This window comes from Pan paniscus, chromosome 4, assembly GCF_029289425.2.
Source record: "Pan paniscus chromosome 4, NHGRI_mPanPan1-v2.0_pri, whole genome shotgun sequence".
Lineage (NCBI taxonomy): Eukaryota > Metazoa > Chordata > Mammalia > Primates > Hominidae > Pan > Pan paniscus.
The window spans coordinates 35,212,302-35,224,503 of NC_073253.2; the positions used below are offsets into that span (position 1 = coordinate 35,212,302).

The window sequence follows — 12,202 nt, forward strand, 5'->3', positions numbered from 1 at the left end:
TAAAGATCGGCAGCCATCTCGGGCCTGCTATTAACTCTTCTCTGCATACCTGATGAATGTGTGCTGTGGCTATAAAAGAATTTCAGATTTTGGAACCAGCGTCAGTGATGCTGGGTTTGAATCTCTTTCCATCTATTGATAAGGTAGGAATCTTCTACCTGAGACCTCAGCTCCTGTCGGCTGGCCCCCAGTGTACCCCTATCCTCTCCAGGCAGTGGTGACAACCCCTAACAGGTTGTTAGCCAGAGTGTTCCCAGACTGAACTGAGGGTTGGGCTGCTTGTTCTCATGGCCCAGTAATGAGATGCAGATAAACTGGGAAAGAAGAGAGTTTATTTCTGTAACCCGGTACAGGGAGAAGGCCAGGAAAATATCACCAGACCAACTCATATTTACAAAGTTTTCCAGTGCTTATATACCTTTGAAGCTATATGTCTACGTGTAAGTGTGGATTCATCAAAAGACACAAGTGACTGATTCCCTGTAATCCATAACTAAGATCTGAGTCCTGGAGACCTTCCTCCGGAGCCTCAGTAAGTTTATTTAATCTAGATGGGTCCAGGTGCTGGGGGTGATTACCCTTATCTTGTCTCCCGCTGAGTTATGGCAGTCTGGGGAGTTCTTTGTTGACCCCTAATAAAACGTGTTTAATCCTAAATGTGGGTACGAGGAATGTAAGAATTTCTTTGTTATCTTGTCATGCTTCAAGGCCCAGGAAAGGCCTAGGCAAGACTCTTGGTGGGCTTTTGTCACATTCCAGCCTTTGTGTAAGGACACTGGCTCTTGTAGCCTTTAATGTTTAACCTAAGCACTCAGTCAGTGCTGAAACAGTTGTCATGGAGGCCTGCCTGTTTAGCTATTAGTGAGACCTGGCCTGCCACAAGAGGGGTTGAGTCCCAACCTTCTCCATATCCCCTGCAGGCCGCACAGGGTGCCTGGGAAATCCCAAGTACGGACTCTCATACTCGATCACTTACAGAGTCAGGTAGAAACTTACATGTGTGGACACTGCGGTGCATGGACAACACAGGTCCTTTTCAAGGTTCCTGTGCGTGAATGCAGATGGAGGCTGGAGCTTTTGACTTTTTAAAGAGAAGTTGGAAATGCAGATGGAGGCTGGAGCTTTTGACTTTTTAAAGAGAAGTTGGAAATCCAGGTTTTTGTGTAAAAACACTCAAATTTTAAATGTTTGCTTAAGTTAGCAAATAGAAAACCCAACAACCACCACCAAAACACTATATGGCCCAAAGAATTTTTGACTCAAGTAATTTAGGTCATGGAGACTGTCCTGGGCCAGGAAGCTGGCTGCCCCCTGCTCCCTGGAAGTGTTCTTCCTGGCAGGGATGTTTAGGACGAGGCTCTCCTTAGACCCCGCTAAAACCTCTCAGGATTAAGTCTGGGTTCTTACAACAAACAAATGTCTTCTAAACAGAGCGAGAGAATCTAGTGGTTGGCTTTGAGGTGCATTTAATTCTTTTTTTTTTGAGATGGAATCCCCCTCTGCTGCCCAGGCTGGAGTGCAGTGGCACAATCTTACTGCAACCTCTGCATCCAAGGTTCAAGTGATTCTCCTGTCTCAGCTTCCCAAGTAGCTGGGACTACAGGTGCGTGCCACCACATGTGGCTAATTTTTGTATTTTTAGTAGAGATGGGTTTTGCCATGTTGCCCAGGCTGGTCTCAAACTCCTAACCTCAGGTTATCTGCCCGCCTCCACCTCCTAAAGTGCTGGGATCACAGGCTTGAGCCACTGCGCCCGGCCAGGTTCATTTAATTCTAAACTACACTATAATTTTGCAGTTATGATCAGTATTATTAACAGTAAGACAAAGGCTTTCAGTCATACAGAGGCCTGGACTAAAATGGACTGGCTTTGTGTACTTTTAAAATCCCTCCCAGTACCTAGCACAGTGCCTGGTATATAGTAATTGCTCAGTGTGTGTCTGAAGAATGAGTGAATGATGAGTGGATAGATGAATGGCTCTTTGCTTTGCTCATGGAGAAGACTCTATCCTGTGAATTTAGGCTGAGGGACAAGGCAGAAGTCTTTGCGAAGCAATACCTAAAAGAAAGCGAGGCTTCAGTGTTCGTTCAGAGACTAAGTTGCAATAATTCACATTTAGGTGGTGGTTTCCTTCCTATGTGGTGGTTGTTGCTTTTTGTTGAGATGTTCGTTTTGATAAATAAGGGTTCTTTTTTTTTAGACAGGGTCTTGCTCTGTCACCCAGGCTGAAGGGCAGGGGTGCAATCATAGCTCACTGCAGCCTGTCCACTCAGGCTCAAGTAATCCTCCCATCTCAGCCTCCCAAGTAGCTGGGACTACAGTGCACACCACCATGCCTGACGAATTATTAAAACATTCTCAGTAGAGATAGGTCTCACTATGTTGCCCAGGCTGGCCTCAAATTCCTGAGCTGAGGCGATCCTCCTGCCTCAGCTTCCCAAAGTGGTAAGATTTCAGGCATGAGACACCACTCCTGGCCAATAAAATTGTTCTTAAGCCCTGAACTATTAGCATATAACATAGTGCTAGGAGCAGAGTAAGTGTTTAATAAATTGTAGTTGTTGTTATTCTTTTTTTTTTTTCCTGAGACACATACTTGCTCTGTTGCCCAGGCTGAAGTGCAGTGGCGCGGTCTCAGCTCACTGCAACCTCCGCTCCCCGGGTTCAAGCGATTCTCCTGCCTCAGCCTCCAGAGTAGCTGGGACTACAGGCGCAAGCCACCGCACCCAGCTAATTTTTGTATTTTTAGTAGGGATGGGGTTTCACCGTGTTGGCCAGGATGGTCTCGGTCTCCGGACCTCGTGATCCGCCCGCCTCGGCCTGCCAAAGTGCTGGGATTACAGGCGTTTGTTATTCTACTTTTAATGAAATTTAGTCATCTTTTAGCTAAAAAAGTGGCTGGTTTAGGGGCCATTTCTAGAGGATTGCTGCCCCCTAGTGGATTATATGAAAGAGACAAGAATTTGAGGCCTCTTGGCCTCGCCAATTCCACAAATTTGTACTTTATTGAGAGGTGGAGGGTGAGATAAACATGGCACGGTCCTTATCCTCCAGGAGCCTGTAGAAAACCACAGGGCTACTGGGACTTTGGAGATGTTAGTTCTCAAGCCCTGATCCTCAGAATTCTGGTAGGAGGGGTAGGAGTGGGATGGAATTGTTGTGAGGAAAACTCCTTAAAAATATGCTAATGAAGAAAATTTTTCATTCAAATCTTCCCTCCATAAATTTTTCTTAGACATTAGATATCTGCTACTGTTTACTCTAATAGGTGCTACAAAATAAATAACTAGGCCGGGCGCGGCAGCTCACGCCTGTAATCCCAGCACTTTGGGAGGCCGAGATGGGCGGATCACAAGGTCAGGAGATTGAGACCATCCTGGCTAACACGGTGAAACCTCGTCTCTACTAAAAATACAAAAAAATTAGCTGGGCGTGGTGGCGAGTGCCTGTAGTCCCAGCTGCTCAGGAGGCTGAGACAGGAGAATGATGTGAACCCGGGGGGCGGAGCTTGCAGTGAGCCGAGGTCACGCCACTGCACTCCAGCCTGGGCGACAGAGCAAGATTCCGTCTCAAAAATAAATAAATAAATAATGAATGACTAGTAAATACCCCCAATGAGGCAGCAGATGCTCACACTTAGTTGGATGATGCTTGTGAACGCGTATGTTCACAGCAGTGAAATTCTATTGTGCTTTGCAGTATATAAATTTAATGTTACTCAACAAGTTAAACTTAATGAAAGGGAGACTTATGCGCTGAATCACAGGTTGGATGATGGATAAAAGCAAACCTTCCCGCCCGCCCCAGTGTATCCTAAGCTGTGACTTCCTAGGTCTCCTCCTCCAGGCCAGGATGGGAACTGGGCTCAGCCACCCGTCTGCCTGGAGCCCTCAGCTCATTGGCTATTTGTGGAATTTCTAGGGTGAGTGATCTGGCCTGGTTTAAATACAGGCATCTTTTAGGAACAAATCTAAACAGTAGGAGGCCAGGTGTGGTGGCTCATGCCTGTAATCCCAGCACTTTGGGAGGCTGAGGTGGGAGGATTGCTTGAGCCCAGGAGTGTGAGACCAGCCTGGGCAACATAGTGAGACCTCATTTCTAAAAAAGAATTTTTTAAAATTAGCTATTGAAGTTGTTCACAGTATGTTGTGGTAGCACTTTGAGATATTGACCCATTTCCTTTTCATATTTCCCTTTGCCCCAGTCCTCCCATTCAGGCAGAGTGGACTCTGGGCCCACTATTTCAGTGAGGCTGTGGTGGTGTGAGTCAGAGCCAGCTTGCAAACTGTTCTAGTTTTTGTGTACCCAGAGCTAAGCCCATAGTCGAAGTCTGGGGTTTGTGGGAGTGTCTTAGTCCATTTTGTGTTGCTATAACAGAATACCATAGACTGGGTGACTTATAAAGAAAGGAAATTTATTTTACATGGGACGTTGGGAAGTCCAAGATAGATCAAGGTGCCGGTATCTGGTAAAGACCTTTGTGCTGTGTCATCCCCTGGTGGAAGATGGAGGGGCAGAGAGTATAAGAGAGCAAGAAATGGAACTCGCAGTCTCAAGCTCTTTTATAACTGACATTAATCCATTCACAAGGGCTCTGCCCTCATGAATTAAACACCTCCCACTAGGCCTTAATTTTCAAAAGTGTTGTATTAGGGATTAAGTTTCCAACACATGAGCTTCAGGGGGCACATTCAAGTCATAGCAGGGCGTAAGTGAAGGAACACCGGGAATGGATAAGATTTCTTGGCCAAAAGCAAAAGGAAGAATGAGGCTTCCCTCCTCATACTTGAGAAGGATTCTCCCATGCTGAGACAGAAGGAAGGGAGGCCTGTGGGAGCTTTCTGCAGTCCATAGGTAAGGGGCCAGTAAAGGAATGGCTGCAAAGATTCACACAGATTTGAGGTCCCCAATGTGGTCTGTTAAGAGTATGGGGGGTGGGTGCTGACTATGGTCACGTTAGAAGGAATCTGTGTGGATAGATGTCCCCCTCCCCAAACACCTTGGTTCTGAGAAGACATCCTAGAGTCTTGATTCTGGAAGAAGAATGGGAACCCCAAGAAAGACTGAGGTTATGTTTCTCTTGAGTTTGGCACAATAAGTTCTCAGAAAAAAACAAGGTGAAATTTGGGAAATAAAGTTGTTTTTCTCAAAGACCTGAGTTGAAGGCGTGGATGCATGTCCACTCCATAGTTGAGGAGGTAGACAATGTGAGGAAAATACTTTTCATTCTTTTATGATGAGCCAAGGAAATAAGCTAAAGTTACTTCTCAGTCAGGTGGCGCAGTCAGAATAGGAGAGCTTTCATTCTGGACGTCTCATTCACCCCAGCCCTCCAGATAAGCAGACATGTTTAGGCATCCTTAAAATTTTTGATGTAGTAGGGAGAAGAGAGAGGTGCTCCTTGCCACACTGCCACACCAGGGCCCCAAGTTGGGGCTAGTGCATTCTTCAGGCCATGTGTCCTGGAAAATGAGGGGTTTGAGAGCTGACAGCAGGATAGCTCAGGCCCCCAGCATTGCTGCAGCCAGCTGCTTGGTGATGCCCTGGAGTCAGGGAGAGCTGAATCAAGGTCCTTTATCCCTCTGTGCGGTGACAGTCCCCAATGTAGAAAAGGGCAGTGTTCTGGGATGATTGTTAGCCCCTTATTTGGAATTCAGGATGCATTTCCCCAGATCTCCACCCCTCAATAAAAAAAAATCAGTGCTGACTGTCACTGTGCTGTTTTTTATTGATTTTGTTATTTGCTTATAAGGGTAGCTTTCATACACAGAAAACACAATTTATGGTGACTGGTTTTTAAAATTAATGTTTGATTAAAGTTACAAATTACAAAACCTTAAGTATAGAAGTTCAACTTAAAAATCTTATGACTTTACTACATCTATAAATATACAAATCTACTTATTACTTTATAGCAAAATTTATAATCACTTGTAAGCTTTTGATTGTCTAGTGACATTTGTAAACTTAATTAAATTTCTTTAAATGCTCTAAATTCCATTTATAAATTTAATATATTTATAACAATATACTATGCTAATTTGTAATACATTATAAACAGTAAATTTAAATTGCATTTATAATGTTTTATTTTTATGTCACTTGTCTGACAAAACCTGCCTACGCACTTAAATAACCCTTGTAAATTAAAAAAATTTATACAGTGGATTATAAATTATCTGAACCACCTCAATATCTTTCACATATTCAACCAAATTCTCCCTACCTTCTGATTTAAAATCAGAAGTCTGAAATCAAATACTCAACTACAGACAATCCCCAACTTATAATGGTTTGACTTAAGATTTTTTTGACTTTATGATGGGCTTATAAAGATATTAAATGCCATGCTGGCTAACACGGTGAAACCCCATCTTTACTAAAAAAAATACAAAAAATTAGCTGGGTGTGGTGGTGGGTGCCTGTGGTCCCAGCTACTCGGGAGGTTGAGGCAGGAGAATGGCGTGAAGCCAGGAGGCGGAGCTTGCAGTGAGCCGAGATCGCACCACTGCACTCCAGCCTGGGCGACAGAGCAAGACTCCATCTCAAAAAAAAAAAAATAAAATAAAATAAAATAAATATATGTATATATATATAAAATGCATTTTCACTTATGATATTTCTGACTTGCCGTGGGTTTATCCCAGGATGTAACTACATGGTAAGTAAGGGAGCATCTGTATGCATTTTAAACTAGAATCTCACATTGAATTTATTGCATTCTGTATGCCAAATTCTCTTAGATATTTCAAGTACTTTGCCACATATACAAACATAATTCCCAAGCACCACACAAAAATATTAGGATGATGGGCCCAATTGACTTCAGCATATCTGTACTTAGTTCTACAATTGTAGAATTACTTCTCAGGAATAAAAGACCCTTCTCCACTAAGGAAACTCTACTGCCTCAGGAAATTTGGGGTGCATGTCAATTGTCTGAGGTTGTTTATTAACCAACGATTTGGGTGAGGTGGTAAAATGTGGAGCTTGTAGGAGGCATTCCTTATTCCTGAAGGAAAGGTTGTCTTTTACAGAAAACACAATTTATGGTGACTTTGGTTTTAAAATTAATATCTGATTAAAGTTACAAATTACAAAACCTTAAGTTAAAAAATTCAACTTAAAAATCGTATTACTTTACTATATTCTATAAATGTGCAAATCTACTTATTACTCTATAGCAAAATATATAATCACTTTTAGGCTTTTGATTAATGTTTAGTCCCATTTGCAAACTTAATTAAATTTCCTTAAACACTCTAAATCCCATTTATAAATGTAATATATTAATTTATGACATAATATACTATGCTAATTTGTAACATTAAAAACAATATATTTAAATTTCATTTATGCATTTTTTTGTCATTTGATGAAACCTACCTATGTGCTTATATAACTTGTAAATTTAAAAAATTTATATAATGGATGAGAAATTATCTTAATCATCTCAATATTTTCATATTCAACCAAATTCTCCTACCTTCTGACTTAAAATCACAAGTCTAAAATCAAATACTATCTTTGGGAGGCCAAGGCAGGAGGATCATTTGAGCCCAGGAGTTTGAGACCAGCCTGGGCAACACAGTAAGACCCCATCTTTACAAAAAAAAAAATAGAAAAAATTAGCTGGATATGGTGGTATGAGCCTGTAGTCTTAGCTACTTGGAAGGCTGAGGTGGAAGGACTATTTGAGCCAGGAGGTTGAGGCTGCAGTGAGCTGAGACTGCACCACTGCACTGCAGCCTGAGCGACAGTGAGATCCTGTCTCAATAATACTAATAATGATGATGATGATAAACCAAATATTCAACTATAAACAACTCCCAACTAATGATGGTTTGACGATTTTTATCAAAACATAACCCTATTTAAATTGAGGAGTATCTGGACTTCATGATGGATGACTTAAACTTTTGACTTGGGTTTATTGGAGTACTAAATGCACTTTGGACTTAAGATATGTTCAACTTACGGATTTATTAGGACATAGCCCCATTTTAAGGTGAAGAGCATCTGTCTGCATTCTATACTGGAATCACAAGTTCAATTTGCATTCTCTAATTATGCCAAATTCTCTTAGATATTTCAAGTACGTTGCCACATATTCAAACATAATTCCCCAACACCACACAAAAATATTAGGATGATGGGTCCAATTTACTTCGTCATCTCTATACTTAATTCTATAGTACTAGAATTATTTCTCTGGAATAAAACACCCTCACCCACTCTGGAAACTATACTGCCCCAGGAAATTTGGGGTGAGCGTCTCTGTCTCCTGAGGTTGCCTATGACCAAATTGGGCGGGGCTGTAAGATGCAGAGCTGTGGACACTGCAGGGGGTTTCTTCATGCCACTGAAAGGTTGAGCCACCCTTACAGTCCCGATGTTACTGGGGACCCCAGGTGTGTATCCCAAACGGGCACCCCACCTCTCACCCCTAGATTTATGCTGTACAGTATCTAGTTTTCCCATGGCCTCACTTCTGGACCAGATTCTTTTTTGCTGCTTGAGTCTGTTCCCAGTTATCTTCTAGCCTAGGCCATAAAAAATGCCTACAGATATTTCAATAGCACGTGGCTGGATTCTATATCTTCCTCATTCTCTTTAACTCTATTGCCTGTCTCCAAAATTAACCTAAGGATAATCACCATAATACTTCTGGAGCCTAGGACTAATAACCTGGATGGGGAGAAGGAAGAGTTTTTTTTTTTTTTCCTTTTTCTTGAGTGTAGGCAAAAAGGGCTGCACATCCCTTTGTGCACCTGCTCCCATGCCCCCAGGCCTCCTCTGGCTGCCCCCAGTGCCCTCATCCTGCCCCCAGAGATCTCCCACACTTCCCGTGGGATTCTACTCAGCCATGGTCTTTTCCCTACAGTGACAATGCCTCTTTTCTTTCCCAGCCACACCTCCCATTCCCCCACAGTGACAATGCCTCTTTTCTTTCCCAGCCACGCCTCCCATTCCCCCAGTACTTAAAAAAAAAAAAAAAAAAAAAAGAGTGAGACAGGATCTTGCTATGTTGCCCATGCTGGACTTGAACTCCTGGGCTCAAGTGATCCTCCCCATTCAGCCTCCCAGGTAGCCAGGACCACAGGTGCACACCACCATGCCCAGCTCCTCAGTCTTCTCGATCTCCATGAAAAGTCAGGAGGTGAATGGGCATTGGAATGAATTCATACTAGTTTGTGAGAGATTGATGGCCACTCAGTCCTAGAGGTGTAAGATTCAAATGAGGCTCTTACTAACCTAATGGAACTGTAATAGGAATTTGTGTCATTGTGCTAAGGTTGAGTATAACAAGTATCCAAGAAGCCCAGGGAGTTACCTGGGGGAGAGCATACCACACCTGCTAGCTCATCCCCTCAGTCTGCAACTGGCTAGCTTCTCTCAAGTGCTTCCTGATTTTCACCTTTTTGTTTTTTTTGTTTTTGGAGACACGTCTTGCTCTGTCGCCCAGGCTGGAGTGCAGTGGCACGATCTCAGCTCACTGCAACCTCCGCCTCCCGGGTTCAAGAGATTCTTGTGCTTCAGCCGCCTGAGGAGCTGGGAGTATAGGCAGGAGCCACTGCACCTGGCCTAATTTTTGTATTTTTAGTAGAGATGGGGTTTTACCATGTTGGCCAGACTGGTCCCAAACTCCTGACCTCAAGCGATCCTCCCACCTAGGCCTCCCAAAGTGCTAGGATTACAGGTGTGAGCCATGGCACCCCGCCCATTTTCACTTTTCTTACTTCATTTCTTATGCAAGAAATTTTCTGAAAGCCTCAAGTTTTCTACATCAGCTTCAAAAATATAAGGAGGGCCAACTAGGAATAGGACAAGGTAGAATAATCACTTGTGTGCTGATAAATATTTAACAACCAGTTCTCTGGAGCCCTGATTTGTAGTGTTTGCCAGTTTCTGTGTAAATACTCCCACCATGGCCAATTTCAAACTACCAACCGTTTAACAATATTCCTAAAACTTGAATAGTTGGCTCTTATGAGCTGGTAGGAGTTGGCTTCAGCACACTGCTGGTTCTACATGCGTCTTTGTTTCTTGTTTTGCATAAATAACAAGTTTTGTCTTCCCAAAAATGTAATAAGCTCCCTAAGGGATGGAATTATGTTCTAGATCTCCTGTGGGCCCATGGTTTCTAAAATAGTTATAGACACAAAAGATTTAACCAAGAGAGTCTGTTTCCTGTGGACATACTGCGTTCTTGGGCTTGCACAGCCGACAGCAGGGAGGCTGCCCCAGGGGTGGGCATGGTGTGGGTTGCTGCCTTCTTTCACCAGCCTCACTCTCATTGCCCAGGCTGGAGTACATGGTGCAATCTCTGCTCACTGCAGCCTCTGCCTCCCCAGCTCAAGTGATTCTCCCACCTCAACCTCCCAAATAGCTGGGACTACAGGCAAGTGGCACCACACCTGGCTAATTTTTGTATTTTTAGTAGAGAAGGGTTTCGCCACGTTGGCCAGGCTGGTCTTGAACTCCTGGCCTCAAGTGATCTGCCTGCCTTGGCCTCCCAAAGTGCTTGGGACCACAGGCAAGTGCCACCACACCTGGCCCCATTGGAGTTTTTGATGTAGGAGATCAGATGTCCTGGATTACAAGGCGACACACATCTCCAGGCTGTACATGAGAGGAGGTTGTCCAGAAATCCTCCAGCTCTCATGCATGTACCATTGTATTTTCTCACTGTTAAAGTCATGATAAAACTGTGGTGTTTTTTCTTCATACATAATTTAATATATCTCTAGGAATTCTGGAATAAGAAAATATATAACTGCACAGCAATATTCTTTGAAACAAAATTTCTAGAGAACTTATAAAAATTTGCTTGGATCTTGACTTACAACTGAAATACAAGAAAGGCTAGTGTACAAATTAGGCAAGTTTCTGCCCTGTACATCCAGCTACTGGTACCACAAATAGAGGATATGTTGTGACTTTTTGAGTTGAGGAGGACTTTTATGATCATATACACTCTACTGTCCTTTCACTTAAGAGGCATTCATTCATTCATTCTTCGTTTATTAATTCAGTAAACATTTATTGGCTATCTACTACATTCCAGGTACTGTGGGGATATTGATTGTAATGACATGATCCTTTATTGTCAATATGCTTACATTCCACTAGGGGGAGCCAAATATATAAATAAGCTTAAGAATTACATTGAAGGGGCCAGAATAGAAGTCTGTGGAAGGTGTGGGATGGGAGGACAGCATCAGAAAGAATTGGGCAAATCTGTCCCAGGACTAGGTCAGAAAAACGCCTCCCTAGGGAAGGTGCCACCCCGAACACGTGTTTCTGAGAACCCTTACCCGAAATAAGGAGGCTGCCGAGGTGAGCATGGAACGGTTAGGCGTTTTGTATGGAGCAAACTGGGGGGACCCCAGCTGAGACCTCTGGCCTGGGCCTTGTGATTCACGCATAGGCTCATCTTATCGGCCACCGGGTCTGAGACGAAACCACCACCCTGCAAGTTAACAGGGATCCCTCCGAGAACGGGCACCTCAAAGCCTGAGCCACGTGAGAGCAATGTCTGAGCAACACGGTTTTTAAAAATGATCTCTTCTCCTTTATTGCCATATTCACATAAAACGTTTTGATATATTTGGGTTGGTAAAAGCCACAGTGTATATAAAGAAAATTGAAGTTAAAATATATATGGTTTTAGTGTTCCGAAAAGCAGTTACGGATTGCTTCCTTGGTTTAATTATCGAAGCGGTCGAAATTCTGGGTTTGAAACTCTTGGAAGTCCTCAGGGATGGTGTCTGCAATAGGAATGGGCACAGGGAGGTTAGCGAGGCTCCTTCCACCCCGGACCCCTGCCCGCGGCGCAGGCGTCCTGTAGGGGGCGCTGTTAGCCCGCCCAGGAGGCCCTGCAGGCCCTCGCCGCCATTTTCTCCTGCAGGCTGCTTTGCAAACCGTTGGCTTAAAGCCCAGGAGTGCTCCTTCCCGGCCCTGCAGAAAATCAGCAGGCAGAATGGATTTTGCATCTGTGATTATGTTTTAACCACATGAAAATAAAGGCTTCCTGTAAATTAAATCTGACTGGATTTCTCACTGAACCCCAAACCCTAAACCATGCAGTTAAATTCTATGGGTCTTAATTTCCACATGGATAAAATAGGATAAATGCGATCTGCTTTTTACTTCTGGTACACAGGGACTATCAGGTTTTAATGACTATGTGGTATGAAC

At 43.4% G+C, this 12,202-nt stretch overlaps 1 protein-coding gene across 2 annotated transcripts in view; it reads right to left on the reverse strand.

Moving 5' to 3' along the window:
- Nucleotides 1-5,705: 5,705 nt before the first annotated feature.
- THBS4 (thrombospondin 4) overlaps nucleotides 5,706-12,202 on the reverse strand; it is a 97,809-nt gene continuing 91,312 nt past the window's right edge. For both annotated transcript variants that reach the window (XM_034959894.3, XM_008975796.5), the window contains one exon: nucleotides 5,706-11,772. In XM_034959894.3, coding sequence (XP_034815785.1) covers nucleotides 11,711-11,772 — 62 coding nt within the window. In that variant the 3' untranslated portion in view covers nucleotides 5,706-11,710. The remainder of the gene's footprint in view (nucleotides 11,773-12,202) is intronic.